This window comes from Equus caballus, chromosome 9 (genome assembly GCF_041296265.1).
Source record: "Equus caballus isolate H_3958 breed thoroughbred chromosome 9, TB-T2T, whole genome shotgun sequence".
NCBI classification, from domain to species: domain Eukaryota; kingdom Metazoa; phylum Chordata; class Mammalia; order Perissodactyla; family Equidae; genus Equus; species Equus caballus.
In genome coordinates this window covers 69102144-69122421 of record NC_091692.1, presented here as the reverse complement: position 1 = coordinate 69122421, position 20278 = coordinate 69102144, and the positions used below count along the sequence as shown (strand labels likewise).

Sequence of the window (20278 nt, the reverse complement as noted above, 5' to 3'; positions counted from 1 at the left end):
TCTAATGAAATCAGCTCGTCATAGGTAAACAGGATTCCAGGAAGAACAGTTATTTCGTAAGGAAGTTTCTAATTTTAGAATGATGTGATTGCAATGACTAGAATAGTGTATTAGGGCCTACAAGTAAGGTGGCAAGCGGTTTGTAGCTGGTCAGACTGCCCACAAGTATTCCAGTACGTACTGTAACCCCTCCTGCAGGCCCCTTTCTTTTTGATCTTACACATTGTGTCTGTAGCTACTCTCTGGGGAGATGGATCTTTTTTTTCATTGGAGATTGGACACTTCTTGCCAGCTGATGCCAGCTTGAGGAAGCTGAAAATGCCCACTGATGAGTATGAAAGAAAGGTTTGACCCTCCAGCTGTTTCAGATAGGTTTCCCAAACCAAATATGTCATGGATTCAGTTCAGGGTTTAAGCATTTCTGTTTCGAAAGACACAGGTAATAGTTTCAAAGATGTGTGTGGTGTTTTAAACTCTTTTCTTGCCCTGGCATTGTCCCTGCCCACATCCCGTATAAAGAGAATTCATTCCCTGTTCTCTTATTCCTTTCCAGTTTTGCCACCTGAGGCATCTTATGACACCAGGATGTCTATCAGTTGGGATTATGATTCCGGCCAAGTAACAGTGGAACCCTGAAAGAGCAAGGGCTGGGATATGCACCACAGTGTCAAGGACCCAGCTCCTCTCAACGGAGCTCTCTGTCCCCTCCCTGCCACAGCTGGCTTTTGTCCTCATGGTCCAAGGAGGCATCTTGCTTGCTCTGTGCAACAGAAAACAAAAGAACGGCTCAAGAAAGGGCAAAAGGATACATAATAACCATCTTTTAAGTTCCCAGAATATGCCACAAGATTATTTCTGTTTTTATAATTTACCGTCCAGGAGTTGGGCACTCCTTACTGCAAGGGAAACTGGGAAATAGTCTTTGTTCTAGGTGGCCCTGTGCCCAGCCAAAGACTCTAACTACCACTCACATAGTGCTTATTACATGCTAGGCACCATTCTGGTGTAATAGGAAGTCTAATGTTTTATTGGGCCAGGATTGACATGATATGAGCAACATTTTGGTAATAAAAATAACAGGAGTGGCTCCCATGCACTGAGAGCCTGCCACCTGTTAGGCACTGTGTTGGGTGCCGTATATATATATGTATGCTATCATCGGTCTCTAAATACCACACTGCAGTGTGGATATTTTGCACATTTCATAGGTGAAGAAACTGGGAATAAGAGACTAAGAACTTGCCTGAGGGCATAGAGGTGGTAAAGTATAAACCTAGAATTTGAACAGGAATTTGGACGTAAATGTTTTATGAAAAACTCTCTTCACAATGAAACACTTTCCATGCTTGAGGAAAAGTGGGGGGCAAGTAAATGTTGCAGCTTGGGCTCGGGGTTAGAAGCCCAGCTTTACCATTTGAAGTTCTGTGAACTGGGGCATTTTGTTTAACCTTTTTAGGTTTCAAGTTTCCTCACCTGGAAAAAGGGTAATTACGTCATAGCATTCTTGTAAGGAAAAAGTCCACATACGACACTCAGCATAGAATCTGGCACTTAGTAGGCATGTGGGAAATCTTTATTTTATTATTATTATTATTGTTATTATTAGTAGTAGTATTTTAGATAGCACTCTGGGATAAAGTGGAGAAGAGGTAAGAGTAGATAGACCATGAAGTCATTGCAATGATCAGAAGGTGATGGAGCTTAGAAAAGAGTACAGACAGTAGTACAAGATATAAACATTTTACTTATTAACAGAAATACAGGAAGATATTACCTCCTTATTCTGTTTCTTACATTGACCAAAATGGGAACATTATGTTCGCTTTATGAATTTTTTAGATCCTGCATGGAACAGTACTAACACACCAAAGTATTTTCATGACTTATTCAACAGCTAACTGGCTACTTCTTATGTTAAAAGTAGTTTTAAAAATGTAACATGAATTTCTAAGACAGCATTGTTCAGAGAAACATTATTTCTTTACAAAGTGGTCAGCTTATGAATGAATACTATGTGAAGCCATATTATAGCTCATAGATCCTAACAATTTGGAGAATTCAGCATTTAAAAAAGTAGTAGTTAAAGCTGTAATTTATCTGGCATAAACAGTTATGGTTATGTACTATAATAACTCTAGAAATTTTTTAAATAGCAGACAGCCAGAAATCAAAACAAGTTAAATCAGGAACTTTTTAACAAAGTCTGTAGCTATAAAGCAAATTTTAAGAAATTCCTTTTACTCTCAAATGACATATATTAGAAAACTTTATTAAAAATCTATGGAAAATTTTTTGACAAAAATTTCCAGTGGACTGAGTTAAAACTTGAGGTAAGGAAACACTACAGATGGTGGCCAATTTTGTGACTTTTCTAGTGGTCTGATGTGAAGAATATTTTCAACTCTTTCAGAACCCGAATTTGTTCCGTAGATGCTAGAATTGCAGTTCTTGGAATTTAGTTTTCTGACAGAAAGGACGCATCATGAAATGGAAAGTAAACTGGATTTGCATTAGAAAACCTGGTATGTGCGTGTGTGTGTGTGTGTGTGTGTGTGTGTGTGAGGAAAATGGTCCCTGAGCTAACATCTATTGCTAATCTTCCTCTTTTTGCTTGAGGAAGATTGTCGCTGAGCTAGCATTTTTGCCAATCTTCCTCTATTTTATGTGGTATGCTGCCACAGTGTGGCTTGATGAGCAGTGTGTAGGTCCACGCCCGGGATCTGAACCTGTGAATCACAGGCCGCGAAAGTGGAGCGTGCAAACTTAACCACTACGCCACCGGGTTGGCTCGGAAAACCTGATTTTTAAGTCTTAGTATGGCATAGGGTGTGTTGGGTCTCTTTCCTTCTCCATATTTTAATAATAGAGGTTTCTCACCTCTCCAGATGGAACTGAGGGAAGTGTGAAAGTCCTCAGTTAACTGGTGGTGTGGTCTGGTCAAGGATCAGTGCTCTCTGGACTTGAAAGATGTTCCTTGTGAAGGGACTTCCACGTATTCTTTCAAGACCTTATCGTCAGGGACCTCTTACCTACACTTCTCTTAAAACTGAGACTAGTTCTATTCCAGCGGTTTGCTTGAGCTTTATCTGGAGCCCTTAGGCATTCAGTGAGTGGTCCCCTCACAGCGTCTTTATCTTTCAGACAGCCCTCCTGGACAAGTCCTCAGACTTCCCTACGCTAGCAAACTGTCTTCTTTCCTCTACCCCTGTTTCTTTGTCTCTGTCTCTCTGTGTCTCTGTCTCTCCTTCTCACGCACACAGCCTACATCAGGTTCAAGGGACACACATGTGCATTCTTTGTCCAACAAACTCGGGGGCATGCTGCTACTTCCTAAACTGCAGCCCTAGACTTGGCTGCCACAGGCTGCGTCAGCCACCTGATCTCTGATTAGATTCGTCAGCTATGACTCCGACACCAATCCATTGTGGGCCCCGAACCTCAGGGAACCCTTATTAAGCTTCCTATGGGGCTTAATGGAAATCTTCTCTTGACTCAGTGGCATTGGGAGCCAGTACCTGCACTCCTTCCCCTTTGTAAGGGGGCCTCCCAGCATAGCCATCTCCAAAGAACTGCTTGTCAGAAATCCTCCTTTCATCTGCTACTCTTTTAGGCTAACTACTTTGAAAAGTTTTACATCTTTATTTGGTATCTCCCTTTATAATTTGTCCTGTCCAAAGCCTCTATTTTAATATCTGGTTAAAACTGTATCTCTGGGACCTACAGAATTAATTCAAGCCCCTCTGACAATGTGGCTCTGAAGACTGCTACCTTCCCCTTCCAGCCTTGGCTCTTGCCTTTCCTCATGTCATATTTGGTGCTCCAGTAACATCAGACTGCTTGTTGATTCCTCACGTTCTATTCTTCATTCATACACCAAAACAGTGAATCTGTTTCTACTAGTGCCAGACATTTTGTTAGATGGCAGGAAAAACTGCTGAGTAAGAGAGAGCCCCTGCCTTCAAGGAACTCACTATCTAGTGGTGTTTCAGCCTTCGTTCTTGCCATCACGCCTTCTGCTGGAACACTCTTCATTGGCTTATCTCCTGCTTTATTCCTCAACACTCCTCTCTTCTGGAAGCTGTCCCTCATGCATCTCCATCCTCACAGGATGCCCCCTCCCTCAAGCCAAGTGACCGTCATTTATGCCCCTCAAGGACCATACATCTCTCTCACATACCATATTGTATCGAAATTCCTTTTTTCCATTGCTATTTCCTCAACTCCCTGGTAACTCTTGGAAGGTAGAGATAGCATGTTATTCCTTGTAGTCTTCTCACTAGAATGCCTGAGATCTAGTAAATGCTAGATGGATGTTTGTTCAGCTGAATGAAATACCAAATATATACAAAAATATTTGGATTTACTACCTGGTAAATCTTTGTAATTTTTCTGTTAATTGAGATTAACAATGACCAGGGGTGAATACACTAGGAAATGATAGACAGAAGAAAAGCTCTGGGCATCATTGAATTCTCTCAGCTGTTCCAAATGCTTCCTGAGTGCACTTGCTGGAAGGTGACTTTTGTGAGTACCAACTCTACTTGCTCTGGACATGGCTACAAAGCCTTTCTTGGGAGTTCTTCCTCTAAATTAAGCATTTCCTTTAGAATTTTCTGAGTATAGTATGAGAGCTTTTGGTTAATTTAGCTACATTAATCTGTGGCTTTTTGTATAATTTTATCTTCTGGACAATAGTATCTCTTCTGATGTAGCCTGGGGCTGAGGGAGGTTACACTCTTAGTAGTGGTGGTTATGAGTGGGAGGGAGGGGTAAGCAGCGAAGGAGTTTGGTCTTGTTCCAAAAGCTTGTTCCAGGGACACCAAGAAAAATCTTCTTAGAATACTGGCCAGTGTTTGGCAGGCCCAGAAATCCACTACCTTTTATAAGATAAAAACCTGTACCTTTTTCCCTTTGAGGAAGTGGATCTAAGTTCTAGCTCCCAGGTCCTCATCTGGCTAGCTTTCAATAATAGTAAACCTCTTTCTTTGCCACAAGTCTGGCATTTCCAGTTTCTGGCCCTTCTAGGCGATGGGTAAATGAACCTGTGTTTGTGTTCAGTAATAAGATCTCTCAGTACATACAAAAATTCAGAATGCTTCCAATCTGATCTAAAGAGGTTAAGTCAAAACTAGACAAGCTCTTTTAACTATTTAAAGGAGTCTGTGATTTGTAGGAATAGCAACTTGGAGGTGGCATATCTGCTTCCAAATCAAAGATTTCTAAAATATTTTTTAAATGAAATAAGACCATACACAGATAAGGAATCAAAAGAAATTTATATTTTGAAGAAATTTGATTTCTGTGATTAAAGCTAATTAGTACATTTTATATATTATAAAAATATTTTTAGCATATTTTCTTGAAAATGCTATAGGCTTTTTCTTGTTGTGCAACAAAATAGCTCATAAATAAGCAGTTCTTGTATTCTCGTTTTCAGCCTGTTCTTCGGAACAGCACTCAGTTGCTTCCTGAAAAGTGAAAACAATATGAATTTTTTTTAAAGTAGTGGTAACGTATAGTGTGATTTAAAATATGTTTTATTAATTTTAACTTTTCTAATATCTCATAGTATGGTTAATAGGGCAAAAGTTGTATGTAAAAATTAATATTTCAAAGTTTACCAATTTAATGTTAGAATCAATAATGCACTCTTTTTGTGGAATTGTGGAGAGAGAATAGTGTTGCTTATACATTGTGTTTTTTAGATTCAAGTTTTGTCATTCTATTTAGGGGAACTTCATGACTCTCTCGAAAGTAGAATATTGTTCATTCAGAATGCGGAGTTATAAAAAACCAGCAATTCATCTCACTAATGGTTGCTATAGTCTGAATATGTGCCCCCCAAATTCATAAGTTGAAAACCTAATGCCCAATGAGATGATATTAGGAGATGGTGCCTTTGAGAGGTGCTTAGGTTGTGAGGGTGGAGCTCTCATGAATGGGATCAGTCCCATACAAAAGAGACTCCACAGAGCTCCCTAGCCCCTTCTGCCACGTTAGGATACAGCAAGAAGTGTGTGACTGGGAGTGGGCCCTCACCTGACCATGCTGCCACCCTGATCTCATCCTTTCAGCCTTTGGAATTGTGAGAAATCAATTTCTGTTGTTGATAAGCCACCCAGTCAGCTATAAGAGGCCAGGGCTGGATTTCTTCAAACCAAGCTTCCTCTTTGACAGCTGGCTCCTAATTAATTTCTGCCCTGGGGGGGGGGGGGGGGGGGAGAAAGGATTATTCCTTCCTGTTTGATTGCTGTTCCTAAAGCCCCAGCCTCTAGTTTCTTCTGCTACTCCCAGAACCAGCCTTCCTGTGTCCCTAGATCCTGACCTTATTTATATTTAAATTTAAAATCTAGTCTTGGCCCTACTACTTGAAATACTTCAGTGTATTTCTAAACTATTACTCCACCTCAAATTCTTCCTAACTCCTTTTTTTAAGGGTCTTATCTTCTAAGTGCTTACAATTTAGTGAGGAAGACAGATTTGAATATTACAATTCAAGCTCACTACAGAAAGGGCTATAATAATGGTATAAATAAAATGCAAATGGAGAACAAGAGAGAGGAGAAGTAAATGTAGAGTTTGGAAAGAGGGAAGTCAGGAGGTTACTGTGATAGGTCAAGTGAGAAGTAAAACAGTTAAGTGGAGCAGCAAGACTTTAAAGGAGGGACAGATAGGAGGCATTATGGTTAGACATAGATGCCCCGGGGCACCGGAAGGGGCGCGGAGCCTGAAGGAAAGGGAGAAGTCTAAGAAGTATCAGCCTGGCATTAATTGAGATAGGGTAGCAGGAGGAGAAGCACATTTGGAAGGGGATGATGAGGAGTTCTGTGCTGAACATGTCTAGTTGAAGGTGTCTTTTGTCACTCCCACTTTTCTCTTTGCTCCTATCAAGTCCCTGTTCTGGAACACCTTTCCCTCCACTTCCATCCACAGCTTCACTTATTATAATCCCTTCTGTAAAGTGCTGCTGATATGGTGACATCAACAGTTGTCTGTAATCATTCTAGCCCATGGGGACCTGTCCTTCCTATTAATCTCCCTGATATCCACTTTCTTTGTTTGCCTGCCACTTTTGGTACCAGTACTTTGATTTCCTTTTGTGAAACCACACCTCCACCATTCTCAGCACCTCACTCCATGGCACCTGGGCCAGGATAATCAAAACACAGCATCCCATAGTGATTGCTTCAGGAATGGGCATGTGACCCAAGCCAAGTCAATGACATAGCTTTGGGACTTTTGTTGGAAGTGCTGGGAAAGTGGTTTGCTCTTTTTGCGTTAGCTTCTTGGCCGGTAGAATGTAAACATGAAGATGCTGGTGGTACCTTTGCCATGGGGTTGGGGGTGTTGGTGGAGAGTCTGCCTGAGACTGAATTTACTTCCGAGGAGAATGGAGCCAAGAGATGGAGAGACACTGGTTTTGGATGATGTCACTTGAGGCCTTGGGTCTAGTTGTGGCAGAAATCAGACTACTTCTGGACTTCTCAATTAATGAGTTCACCTTACTGCCTAAAACAATTTGAGCTGAGCTTATGCCTCTTGTAACTGAAATAGATCCTGAAAATTACCTGCATATCTCATTCCCCACGTTCTTATATGCCACCACGTAATGTGAATAACATCTCCAGTAGGGTTGTCTTGCTTCTACCATAGAAGATATTACTTTCTCAATGATTGATACTGTGTCTTTGTGCCCCTAGTGGTGTCATGCACAAGTGTTGTGCAGTGTCTTTATTTGGTAAACATTTACTGGTACCTCAGTGTGTGGAGACATATATTATAGAAAAAATGAATCATGCTTACCTAGATTTACATTCAAAATCAAAATGGCAGCCATAAATATTTCTAAGAGCAACACTCTTCCCATCAGACAGCTGATTATTGTGGTCATTATTTGGGCAGCTGTGCCCACAGTTGATGCTTTGCTGCTGCCACTGCCACTGCTGCTGCTGCCACTGCCACTGCTACCACTGGAGACAGACTGCGCTGGAAGGCTGAAGGTCATGGATTCCACTCGAACAACATTATTCAGTATAAATTCAATCTTATAATTTTTTCCTAGAAAAAAAATCATCATAGTGTTTGACTTCCTTTTATTATTTGTTTGTTTTCATACACTTCCAGTTGGGTTTCATTGACTTAAAAATGTTGTGTAATTCCTAACTGGAGTATTTTTAGAAATTGAGTCAAATGAATCAGTTTAAGTAGGTACAAGTGTAGAGAGTGTCTCAGAATTAGAAGAGTTCAATATGCCCATCAACTATGAACAGGGGAACTCTGGGTAGATTTTCTTTCTGTAGCATCAGTACCTGCTTCTCAGAAATGCCTTCCTAGGGCCTGGGACTGGAGAGAGGCTGTTTGAAATGAGAGACAACAGGGAATGGAAAAGAAGGTGCTGAATCTCCACTTCATCCCTGTATATTTGACTGAGGAGTGAAGAAGTCTCAGCCTTAGTTGGGCGTGGGGGCGGGGGATGGATACTGAACTTTTTATTTTAAAAAATTTCAAACATACAGAAGAGTTGGAAGAATACTACAACAAACACCCATATGCCCTCCTCTTAGAATCAACAATTTTGAACTGTTCTCCACATTTGATTTTAGTCATATGCTATTTTTGTGTTACATGAGTGTGACCCTTCCTTTCTTCTTAGCCCAGGTAGACAAACTTGAAGAATGACTTGTCAGATAAGTTTAGAGAGTGAAACATAAAAAGCTCATCCAAACATTTTTTAATCCACATGGTAATTCTCCCACTGTTTTGAATATGAGATAACCAAAATATTTTTCTTGATGTAATTTCTTCTGGGACTACTGCTATCATTAATAGCGGTTACCACACAGAGCAGAGTTTGCAATACTTGTACAACCTTGTAAATTTTCCTTTCTCTGTTTTTTTTTTCTATTATCATTTTTAAAAGATAATTCCTGTTTTCATTCTCCCTTTCTTTTTCAGGGAGAGAATATAATTAGATCTTGACCACATTGTGCTTTCACAAACAATAGTGATGCATTCCATAACTTTCAAGATGGATGGGCATTGTTCTATAGACTTTCTACCACTGTTACAATTCATGACAATGGTGTATTTAAGTCTTTCCCTTTCTCAGTTTGAAAAAATTAAATTTTTGTGGCAGGTATATTTTTTCCTAATGATTTTGATGTATAAAGAATTTAGGCTGTTTTTTGTTTTTTTTCTCCTGTAGTGTTATGAGGAAATCCAAGCTACCCTCGAGGAGAGGCCACTCTATGGAGGAGATCTGAAGAAACCAGCCAAACTCTAGAATCACAGCCTTAGGGGTCTGACTCCAACCAAGCCATCCCAGCCGAAGGCTCAGACCTCATGGAGCAGAGATGAGCCACCCTTGCCCAAATTCCCAACCCACACTACTGTGAGCAAATGAAATGGTTGTTGTTTTAAGCCATTCGATTTGGGGCTGGATTGTTATGTAGCAATAGAAACTGAAACAAGCACTAAATATCACATACATTGTTAGATAAACATGTCCCAAATATTATTATCCACTAGAAATACTATTTTTGTCCAGGTTGCTCAAAGATGGAGTCTCAGCTGTTTACTTTGTTCCTCTTCCACTCTTTTCTCACCTAATTCTCACATCCTCATTTTCTGCGTTACAAACCACCACCCGGACCGCCTCTACCCATCTGGCCCCTGCTTTGCTCTTTACGAGCTACAAGTAGAAGGGGACATGCTGCCACGCTGTTAGGCTACAGTCTAATCTGCAAGGGGATTTCCCACATTGCAGTAATTGTGGGGGTACCTACTAGAAAGAGTTGTAAGACAGATGCTGTGTTAATTTTCTCCCAAGTGCTCTGTTATTACAGTTTTACAGTGGTTAATCTACAAACTGGCTAAAGATAATGAAGAGACGACTGTACTTGGCCTTCCTTACTATGTATAACCAGGGAACTGAGACCCCACCCTTGATGAAAAAAGAAAGCAAGACAGTAAGCAAGCAAGCAAGCAAGAAGTTAGAGGCAATGGCTCCTCTCCATAGCAGATCAGATAGACACTCAAAGGGAAGCTTTGAACTCTGAAAGAAAATTTGCTATATAAAAGGAGAGTGCTATTTTGTTATCACAATAAAATGCCAAAACCTATATTATTGCTTCAGCACTCCCGTGATCCTGGTTACTTTGGAACATTGCTATTTGTAAATGGTAGTTTGAAGACCTTGATCGCCAGGTTGGGTGTTTGCCACTGGGCACCTCTTGGGTCCACTTTCATGGCGAGGTAGGCAACCTTCTCTTCAGGTAGAGTTCTTGTCAGGTGCCTCACTTCCCATAAAAGGGTCCCTACTATCATTTCTGCTGACGGCTAAAGAATTTGGCTCTGCCCTTGACCAACAAGCTTGTAGGACACTCTAGGTACTTATCCAAGAGCACAATGTTGAACTCATTGCCATTTGATTCTCATGAAACACTAGGTTGAAATATTACTGCCCAGTAGGCAGACCAAACTTATCTATGGAGGGCATCATCAAAGCAAGAGGAAACAAAAAATATGGAAAAGAATTCTTTTGGAATGATTTTAGTTTTTGATATTTAGTTAATATGAAAAATCAGACTATTGTAATTTCTTTTACTTATTTTCTCTTTATTTTTACTTTTATTCTGACCTTTAGTGTGTATATGTGTGTGTTTGAGAGAACAGTGGTAAGAAGTGGGGAGGGCCACTATATAACTTTTCAGAAGTTAAGGCCTATAAAGGCCTTAAATGGGTCCAACTGGAGGTAAACAGATTAATAGAAGCCTATCTCAAGTATAGGAAGTTTATCCATTTCTTTCTTTCAGTTACTCTACAATCCGTCACCAATAGAGATTGGCGCTCTGTTCTTTGGACACATCATTTTGGCCTCAGTAGAAAGCCTTTTACCAATTGGAGTTATGCCATCAACCTATATGGAGAGAATGTAAGAAATATCACTGTGGAAGTTATGACTGTATTTTCTGTAATAATGTTGAAGATGTCAGTAAAGATTCATTGAATATTCTTTATGAGAACTCATAAGAGACATTTGTTTTGATCTCAGAGCAAGTTCTAATTCTCCACAGCAACTGGTTGTTTATCTGATGGGCACTGTGAAATCATGATAACGCGTATGTTTCCTCCTTTGCATTGACTTTCAGAAAGACTAGAACCCACTTTCCAGCCCAACTCTGAACTCCTGCATGGGGCATTAAAATTATATGAGCCTATCTTATCCTTTCTTTTCTTTAAGATGAAAATTTATATATTAATTTTTCTTAGTATAAATGTAATACATATTTAGTGAAAATTTAGAAAAATACACAAATGGATAAAAAATATGAATCATGATAGAATTTTTATGTATATCCTCAAATGACCTGTTTTAACTTCCTTAATTGCTTATTTTGTTTTCTATTTTGTTTTGCATACTAAGTATATTTTTGTAAGCTAAACTAAATGTTTTCTGGAACAAGGCAGAGTATAGTGTTCTGATTTCTGTAATTTATTGACCAGAGTATTATAGAATGCTTTGTTAATTGTCCCAATTTACCAACTGGAGTTATGCCATATACATGTGAGCATCCCAAGTGGTACACTTACCTATTCTAAGAAGAGTAAGGTCTGTGTAGTTGGCCCAACAGCTGCTAAATGGAATTGTTGTATTTCCACCAAGACCACTGATTTGGTTGTTATTGGAGTCCTTTAGTATGGCCTTCAAAGTCAGTGAAGTAATCCCAACTGATACACAATTACCCTAAAGAAAAAAATTGTAGAGAATTATAATTGTCCTATTTCCATGCTTTTCTTTTTAAATATGTGAAACTTAATTTTTTAAAAATGCCTCAGTACAAACTTAAAATCTGCAGAAGCTCCTTTTCTTACACAAAGAGTTCACAAACTATGGGCAGTGAAGCAAGTCCATCGAAAAGGAACATTTTTAAAACAGTAAAAGATGATATCCCTGGGTATTAGTCCAACTTCTAAGGGGCAGTGCAATCCTCAGGTTGCCAGCGTACCAGGACTAGTGATGTTGGCTCATCCTCCCAAATTTATGGCTTAATTCCTTCACTTAAATAAAGCTTTGAGTTATAACTTACATCAGAATCTACTGCCTTTACTGAAGGCTGCTGAGAAAATGGCTGTCCTAGCTGTGCTGCCACCGGCTGAGTGATCACCCAGAGCGAGGACACGAAAGCCACGTGGTGAACAGGAAAAGCAAACCTCTCAACTGGTTGGGCAGTCACCTGTGATGGGACATGAGTGTGCAGTGGTTTTCACATAATAAACTACATTCAGTAGCAAAGTCATCTTAGCCAGACGAAGTGTAATATTCATTGTTTATTCAAAAATATGTTCAATATGTGAAGTTCATATTATTACAATATTTCCTCTACATGAAATTCATGAAGCATTGTTATAAATATTCAAAGCAAAGCACATTTTATACCACTAAATAATCTTTTAGAAGATATGCTCCTTTTTCAACTACTTTATCCTTTTAGTGATACCATAAAAAAGTCAACAATACATTAGAAAGACATGCTCTCTAAATTATTATATTGAAATAAAAGAGGGTTAAAATAAGAAATAAGCAAAAAATTTTTAAATAGTAAAGATGTATTTTTTAACTTGCCTTTTCTTACCTTAATCCAGCCAGGATCACTTGGGCTGGGGATAGGATCCGTAATAGACATGGAAGAGATATTAAATCCAAGGATACTACTGGTTTTTCCTGAAATTACAGCTTGTCCAAGAGAACCAGCAATTTCTTGGAGTTCAGATAATTGCATCTGACCTATGGAAAAACAGTATCATAACACGTGAATTATAAGAATCCAGAATTGTGAGAACACTCGAGAGCTTTTCACTTTAGTTTTTGTCTGCACTGCTCCAACCACATAATAGAATTCTACAGTTTTCTAAAAGCACATGAGCTAAACATGACAAAGTCATATTAATGAGGTTAGGAAAATGAAGAATGCAGTAGAATATACTTTTAAGCTAGAATGAACAGAAAAACAAAGGTAGATAAAATAGATACAAGAAAAATGAATGAAAGCATAGTGTGGAAAAATACATAACTTAATTTAATACTTCCCCATGCCATTCTTTGTTTAGAAGTGAAGCACCATCATGCAAGTCTATCACCACATACCGTTTTTAAAAAATAGAGTGTTAATTTTGGACTAGAAGGAAAATTAGCATCACCAAATCTATACAATGTTATGTTAATAAGTTGCTGAAGTCAACATCAAATTACTCACAGATTATTACTTGTTCTGGACATTGACGATTTTCAAGGTTAATTTTAACACTATGGGTAGTTTCTATTCTCTTTTTCTAGCTTGAAGGTCCTCTTAAACCTATTGCTCCCATAATGCTCCTTACCTTATTAAGTGGTACCTCTATTCATCTCTTTGTCAGAAGTCTGGTACTTTTGCTTGATTCTTCTACTTCACCTCTCCCCCACAGCATATAATCAAGTACCAATTTCTATATCTCTCTGTTCCCACTGTCAAAATCCTAGTCAAAGCTGTCATCAGCAGAGTTACTAAAACAGCTTTTAAACTGGCTTTCTTGTATCCATTCTCTCCCCTTTCCACTCCATTCTATACACTGTAGGCAGAGTGATCTTTTAAAGAACTGTAACCAGGATATCATTTTGGTAGAGTGTAGGCCTAGCCAACCCCTTGTTCCTAGGTACCCAGCACCTTCTATATGCAGAGTCCTGCCTTGAGGACTCCAGTCATTGCGTTTCTTCCATTACGGCTAAACCAGGAAGAAGGCAATATCCTAGGGCAGTGGGTCTCACAAACATGTTGAAAATCACAGGCTTAAGGAATTTCAGTCCCTGTCAGTTTAAAGGTTTCTTTTGGTTGACTCAGACTCTCTTGGATAAATGCTCAGTCTTTCAGATTCCTCCTTCTCTCCCTACTTCCTCTACCGGCCCTTCTCCAAGATGGCTTCCCAGGTATGAGGGCTCACGTGACCTAGTTGTAGCAATACAAAGGTGCTTCATATCCATACATTACTATTACGACTTGTTCTCACTGGTTTTTGGCAGAGTGGCACGTCTGACCTGTCTGAATTGTTAACAGGTTCTCTCTGACTGACATGTGAAGGCATCCATTTCCGCTGCCTGCCACGTAGAAACCAAAGACCTTAACTTGAAGAGCTCTTATTCCTAACTGGGCTCTGCTTATCCACAGGTCCCCCAGTACTTAAGTAAGCCCTTTCTAGAACATCTGGGAACTTCTGGATATCCTGACACTAGTAGTGTGAATAAAGGCTGTGGGGAGCCAGAAGTATTACTACATGCACATCTTTCTTGCCACTTCCCCATATTTTGCTATGAAATTGCACCATGCCAAAGTTGTAGGGCTTTCCTTGAGATTTGAAACCCAATCCCAGTCCGTGTCTGGGAAGCAGGCCATTAGCCTGTCCCTCCCCCTGCCCCTATCTCCATGTTCTTAGACTGTATTATACCTATCTGGATAAATTTCACTAACAAGATAAAACTGCTTAAAGGGGATAGGAGGGTGGAAGAGGTTGTGTGTGAGGAAATTTTGATCACATATAGGAAATAAACCCCAGTTTCTTTGGACATCTGGGTGGCTGGTGTAGTAAATACTGGACTCTGCTACATGTAAAGGCTTACCAGGGATTTCTAAGAGTCGGTGAGCAATCTGTATATGTACCATGGACCCACTACAACTCCTAGACTAAATTAACAGACTACATTGAGTCCAAAGCCCTAACCTTGTTAAGTATAAGGAAATACAGGGCTGAGGAAGGAAAGTAACCTATGACTGGGCAGAGAACACCGTGGAAGATCTGGTAACAACACAAGCCTGTGCTTCTTGTTTCCTTCAACAACAAGAGTTGATTGGCACCTCCCACCACTCACGCAAGACTTTCCAAAGGCTTATACCCACAAGGGAAGAACCTTTTGGCTGCCTAACTGGTGGATTCTAGCTAGGAATTGTGGCGGGTGCATACGGTCAACACTGAGAAGCAAACCTCCTGGGGAAATGAGTGATGACCCCTAGTGGCAGAAGATGAGAACTTCACCCAGTACCAGGTTTACAAGAGAGCCTGGGAGTTTAATGAAAAATATGCTGGACAGAGATAGGGCAGATTTGCATTCTCTGAGTCTGAAATTTAAACAGTTTGGAGACTTTCTTTAAGAAAAGGAATGTGAAAAAGTCTTATTTTTGCAACTTTTATAATAACAGTGAATGTGACCACATTACTAAATGGACCCTTCTCCCACAGCCTTGAAAGTTAAAGCCCCTCCCAGGACTTGTACAAGTTGTAGGGGAGGAAGACATTTCCTCTATCCAAAGTGGGTTCGTCTGGCCAGAGAATGAATTAAATGCACAAGAGACAGAATAGCAAGAGAAAATTAAACAAAGCTTTATGAGGAACCATGGCCCGGGGTCTTTCTTCCGGAAGGAAGAAAGGGCACCGAAGGAGTGGGGTGCACAGAGTGGTTATATACCCTGAAACAGGGTGTTTTACATATGATTGAAATGTCCCTCCCACAATAGTCACAAGATTGCCCTGTCAGCACAGTGCTTGATGGACACAGCAGGAGGCAAGTCTATTGTCTTGAGCTGGGTGGTCACAGGTGAGCGCAGCAATCAGTTCCTAGCCTAAGGAAAGATGCTTAATCCTTAAAGAAATGCCAAGGTTGGGAGGGGGAGTCGATCATGGGAGATTACCACACAAGTACAGTAAACAAAATGCAGATTTAAATCCTTGCCTTCCCCATTGATTAAGAGTTTCTAGAGAGAAGGTCATCTCCTTTCTTCCTGGTACAGAGAGGGAGGCACCTTTAAAGATAGAGATTTACCTTACAAATGTAAATATCTCCTAACAAAGGGCAAGCAAGTTCCACTCTTCAGAGCCTCCTTCCCTGTCCCTGTTTATCAAAAGCAATCAGCCTCAAATAATCCTCATGCCAAAGAGACATATCTTGGGGTGGCCATTTCCAGGTCCCCACAAAGTGAAGGGCCTTGAAGCTTAAGCTTCATTAGCTGGATGGTAATCTTCCTCTGACAGAGACTCAGGTCTCATCTTCTTGGGGAGGAGTTTGCCTGGGTAAGACCTGTGCTTCACCGCTGGAGATGATGGCATGGTTGGGACTTAGCAGCTGGGGACGGTTTTCATGCCAGGAGGCCGGGAAAGTTCAGTTACACCTCAAGAGCGGCTGTGCAGAGCAGAGATCACCCACCCTGTAGCAGAGACTATGAAGACAAGAGGGCAACATAAGGGTCTGAGGTCAGAAAAGCCCCCTTGGTATTCAGCTACCAACTTGGGCTGACAGAGAGGAAGAAAATCTGAAAAGCTGAACATTTACCCAAATGCCCAAACTGAGTTACTCTAAGGAAATAATTTAAAGCAGCAAAGATACCTCTGATGGGACAGCTGAGTTTATTTTTATCTCTGATACCTAGGAAATGGGAGTATGGGGAATGAAGGACAGAGAAAGGGGTGATTGCTGAGGAGGCTGATTAGGTCAGCCGCAGGAATTAAAGATAGAGCACATTCTTGCATATTTGCAATTGTTAGGGTAAATTGGTGACTTGACTACCAAAATCTAACCCACCACTCCGCTGCTCAGAATCTGCGAGGGTCTATTCTTTTCTTTAGGAAAATCCACAGTCCTCCTGTTAGCTTACAAAGAGGAGAGCTTCTTTTGGTTTCCTCCGATCTAGCACTTGTGTACTTCTCAACCTCATGTCCAGCAGCCTGCCCTTCCTGGTTCCGTCCACTGTGGACCTACTGGACCTTTTCCAGTTCTTCTAATGCACCAAATTCTCACCAACTATTTCCTCAGCCTTGAACATCCTTACCCTCCTCTTTTCATTGACCAACTCTTTTCATGATTAATCTTTCAGCTATAAGATCACTTCCTTAGGTCACCTCTCAGGTTTTTTATATTACGTCAAATCCTTTTGTTGAATTTATTAATTGCTTCAATCACAAAAAAGAGGCTGCAGTTCCTTCAAAATTCCAAAATAGTTTGGGATTACAGAAGCAGGAAAAGGGTTTCTAGGCCCTTACAGGGTTCAGGATGTGGGGTTGGTGGGAATTCCTGAGGCCAGGTTACCAGGCCCTGATAGGGTAATTTGTGGATGTGGATTCAGTAATTATGTTCTGCTATTTCAAATATCTACTTTTCATACCTGTGGTGTCATTGCTTATGAACTGAAGGGGAGGATCTCCAATCTCCAACTCAACTGTGAGTGCCATGGATCTCTTCCTCCGCAGACGCTCCCCTCGTATGATTTTGCTGACACGGATTTTGTCACTTGGTATCTTTAGGAACAAGGCGAGATTTCTAACCAGATTAGGAGAGCTATAAAAGTCATCTTCTGTTACAGCAGGTAATTGGAAAGAAACAAATATGACTGCAGTGGTGTGGATTTCAACAGGTATAGTTCCTTTAACCAAAAGGTACAGCATCTGGTAGGTTCTATCAAAGTAGTTTTCACCAAGGACAGTGGAATTCAGCTTAGGAAGGAAGTGCTCTATGAAGGAAAAAAGCCAAAACAGCGCAGTTAAACATATTTATATTATCACAATTACCATGTAGTATTTAATATTTGTTTAAATTTAGGAAATTCTGAAAAAGTTCAACATTATTATTCTTTCATAGGAAAGAATGCATATTAAAAACAAAAACATTTATAGAACTGACATGCAAAATTAAAGTCAATCTTTAAATAACACCATTAATAATTAATAATACCATTAATACCAAACAATAAATTTATACATTAAATTTATTTTAAAAAACAATTAGCTTTAGGCATAGTATAAATGACAAAATCTAATTATGAACCCAGGAGCCATATTGTACTTGTAAGGTTATTTACATGCTGAGAATTTCAAAGCCTTGACCAAAGGCATTTGGTAATTTAAAAACGTAAATTTAACTTTAATAGCCATCTACTTTATGCAGCGCTGTATACAAATGCTAAGGAGTATCTACAATTCTGTGCTTCTGTTTTTACCAAGGACGAAAGTATGTAATACAAATGAAGCATATATTAAAACATCCCAGAAGGATCTTATATCAATGAAAAAGGTTTACGTTTCAGCCTGAAAAATCTTTGGTTAATGCAAAACAAATTCTACTAGGGAACTGAATTTTGTAAAGGTGATTGAGGTTATTATATATAAAATGAATGAATATATATGCACGATTTTATGGCAGAGTATCAACAATGTCTAAGCGGTAATAAATCCACTAATACATATTGAGCCCAGACAAAGGCTGAATTGTATAACAGCACTGGAATGAGACGTGCAGTTTCTCCCCACATTTCAGAGTAAGGCTTACTAAGAACAAGAAAGTAAAATTTTAGAAAGAGGGATTTCTTATGAATATAATAGACATTCATGGCAATGGCATTAAGAAGCCATTTCATTATTACTATATATTTCTTTAATATCTACTAGTATAAGTTCTAGATGCAATTTGGTTTAAACATTCTGTGAATCTGAAGAAAGTGCTTTTGAGTTATAAATGGAAGCTGCTCTCAAGCTACTTTTAGAGGTGCACACACCATTTATCTTAGGTAACTTTCCATGTCTTCACAGTAATGGAAGGAAGCAGAGACATAAATAATAATAAAACAGTTTGAGTAATTGAAAACAGTATGTATAGATTCATAATACAGGGATATTATTTTGCATTCCAAGTGCCAAAGCAAAGTGTTCATTTAAAAGCAATGCTATATCAGAAAAAAAAGAATCTGGGCCTGGCCTGGTGGTGCAGTGGTTAAGTTGGCACGTTCCGCTTTGGCGGCCCGGGGTTCGCTGGTTTGGATCCCGGGTGTGGACATGGTGCCACTTGGCAAGCCATGCTGTGGTAGGCGTCCCACATATAAAGTAGAGGAAGATGGGCACGGATGTTAGCTCAGGGTCAGTCTTCCTCAGCAAAAAGAGGAGGATTGGCAGCAGATGTTAGCTCAGGGCTAATTTTTCTCAAAAGAAAAAAGAAAAAGAGAAAAAATCTATAAGAGGGCAATGGTGATACTGTTTTTCAGCCCTTCGACACCTCTGTAACCAATTCCCTGTATTAAATTCTGGCTGTTGAGAGAGTTTTTATTTTCCTGTCTTGAATGATAGAGTACTTAGTACCAAAAGTGCTGTTTTAAAAAAGAGTTAAATTCTATGAAAATTAAGCCGTAAATATGTGCAACAATTTGTATATAAAAAGAGGTAACACTGACTTTCTTAGCTATAAGGAGGCAACATATCATGATGGTTAAGCGCCTGGGTCCTAGAGCTAGACCGTGTGTTCTAGTCCTTGCTCTGCCCTTACCAGCTTTGATATTGCCAGGGACTGAACTGTGTTCTCCCAAATCATGTGGCACCCTGATCTTGTACCCACAGCCTCCAGAACTGTGAGAAAATAAATTTCTGTTTGTAAGCCACCAGTTTATGGCATTTTGTTATGGAAGCCTGAGCTAAGACAGAGACCTTGGCAAATTACTTCCCCTCCTTGTGTCTCATGTCTCACTTTATGCATCTGTGCCTACCTCATAGCATTATTATTAGGCTATGGTAACAATGATTTATAATATACAAAGCACTTAGAACAGTGCTTGACGCATAGTAATGTCTCTGGAAACATTAGCTAGACATATTATTAACAGAAATAGGACTTCCTCCATAGATGGTAATGAAAATGGGTTATCCATTCATACTCTCATGTCTAGCTTATATTATGACCTACAGTACACATTTATGCAATTATTACCTAAGATTATGAGGCACATCTAAAAATGATAGTAAGTAGCACATGTGGAATGGAATGTATTGACCTTATCACTACCCGGTTTAACCAAAAGACTTCAATGAGTGGTGATAAATCCTGGTTTTTCAAATATTAGTAAGTGGCTAAGTTTAGTCTCTTCCATATATTTCCTTTAAATCCAGAGTTTACTTTATCATATTTACTTCATGGTGTTCAGCTGATGTTATACTAGCTTTCTTGGCAATACTTCTGGTGATTGCCAATGAATTTAGGCTTGACCTCTTTGAAACAGAAGTAAAGCAGAAATAGGATAAAATTTCTAAGCAAAATCTCCCCTGTATTCCATAGGAATAACTGAACTAAATGTGTAGAATGTACACGTTCTCAGGGGGCAAACGAACATCCATCATACACAAAACCTTGTGTCTGCATGTGTGCAGGTGGGTGAGAGTTCCATCAGGAGTGATCTTTCAGGACACACATGTTACAGATGAACACATCTTAGTCTTTGGT

At 39.7% G+C, this 20278-nt stretch overlaps 1 protein-coding gene across 4 annotated transcripts in view; it reads right to left on the bottom strand.

Annotated features, from left to right (window-relative positions):
• Window positions 1-5257: 5257 nt before the first annotated feature.
• PKHD1L1 (PKHD1 like 1) overlaps window positions 5258-20278 on the bottom strand; it is a 150401-nt gene continuing 135380 nt past the window's right edge. The window contains exons 73-79 of one of the 4 annotated variants that reach the window (XR_011421351.1): window positions 17184-17528; window positions 12636-12787; window positions 12090-12236; window positions 11593-11746; window positions 7804-8058; window positions 6040-6200; window positions 5258-5468 (exon numbers count right to left, since the gene is read on the bottom strand). Coding sequence is in view for 2 of the 4 variants with exons in the window: in XM_070221703.1 (XP_070077804.1) it covers window positions 5458-5468; window positions 7804-8058; window positions 11593-11746; window positions 12090-12236; window positions 12636-12787; window positions 17184-17528 (1064 nt within the window). In the remaining 2 variants the exon portion in view is untranslated. The remainder of the gene's footprint in view (window positions 5469-6039; window positions 6201-7803; window positions 8059-11592; window positions 11747-12089; window positions 12237-12635; window positions 12788-17183; window positions 17529-20278) is intronic. The other 3 variants (XR_011421352.1, XM_070221703.1, XM_070221704.1) reach the window with 3 other exon arrangements.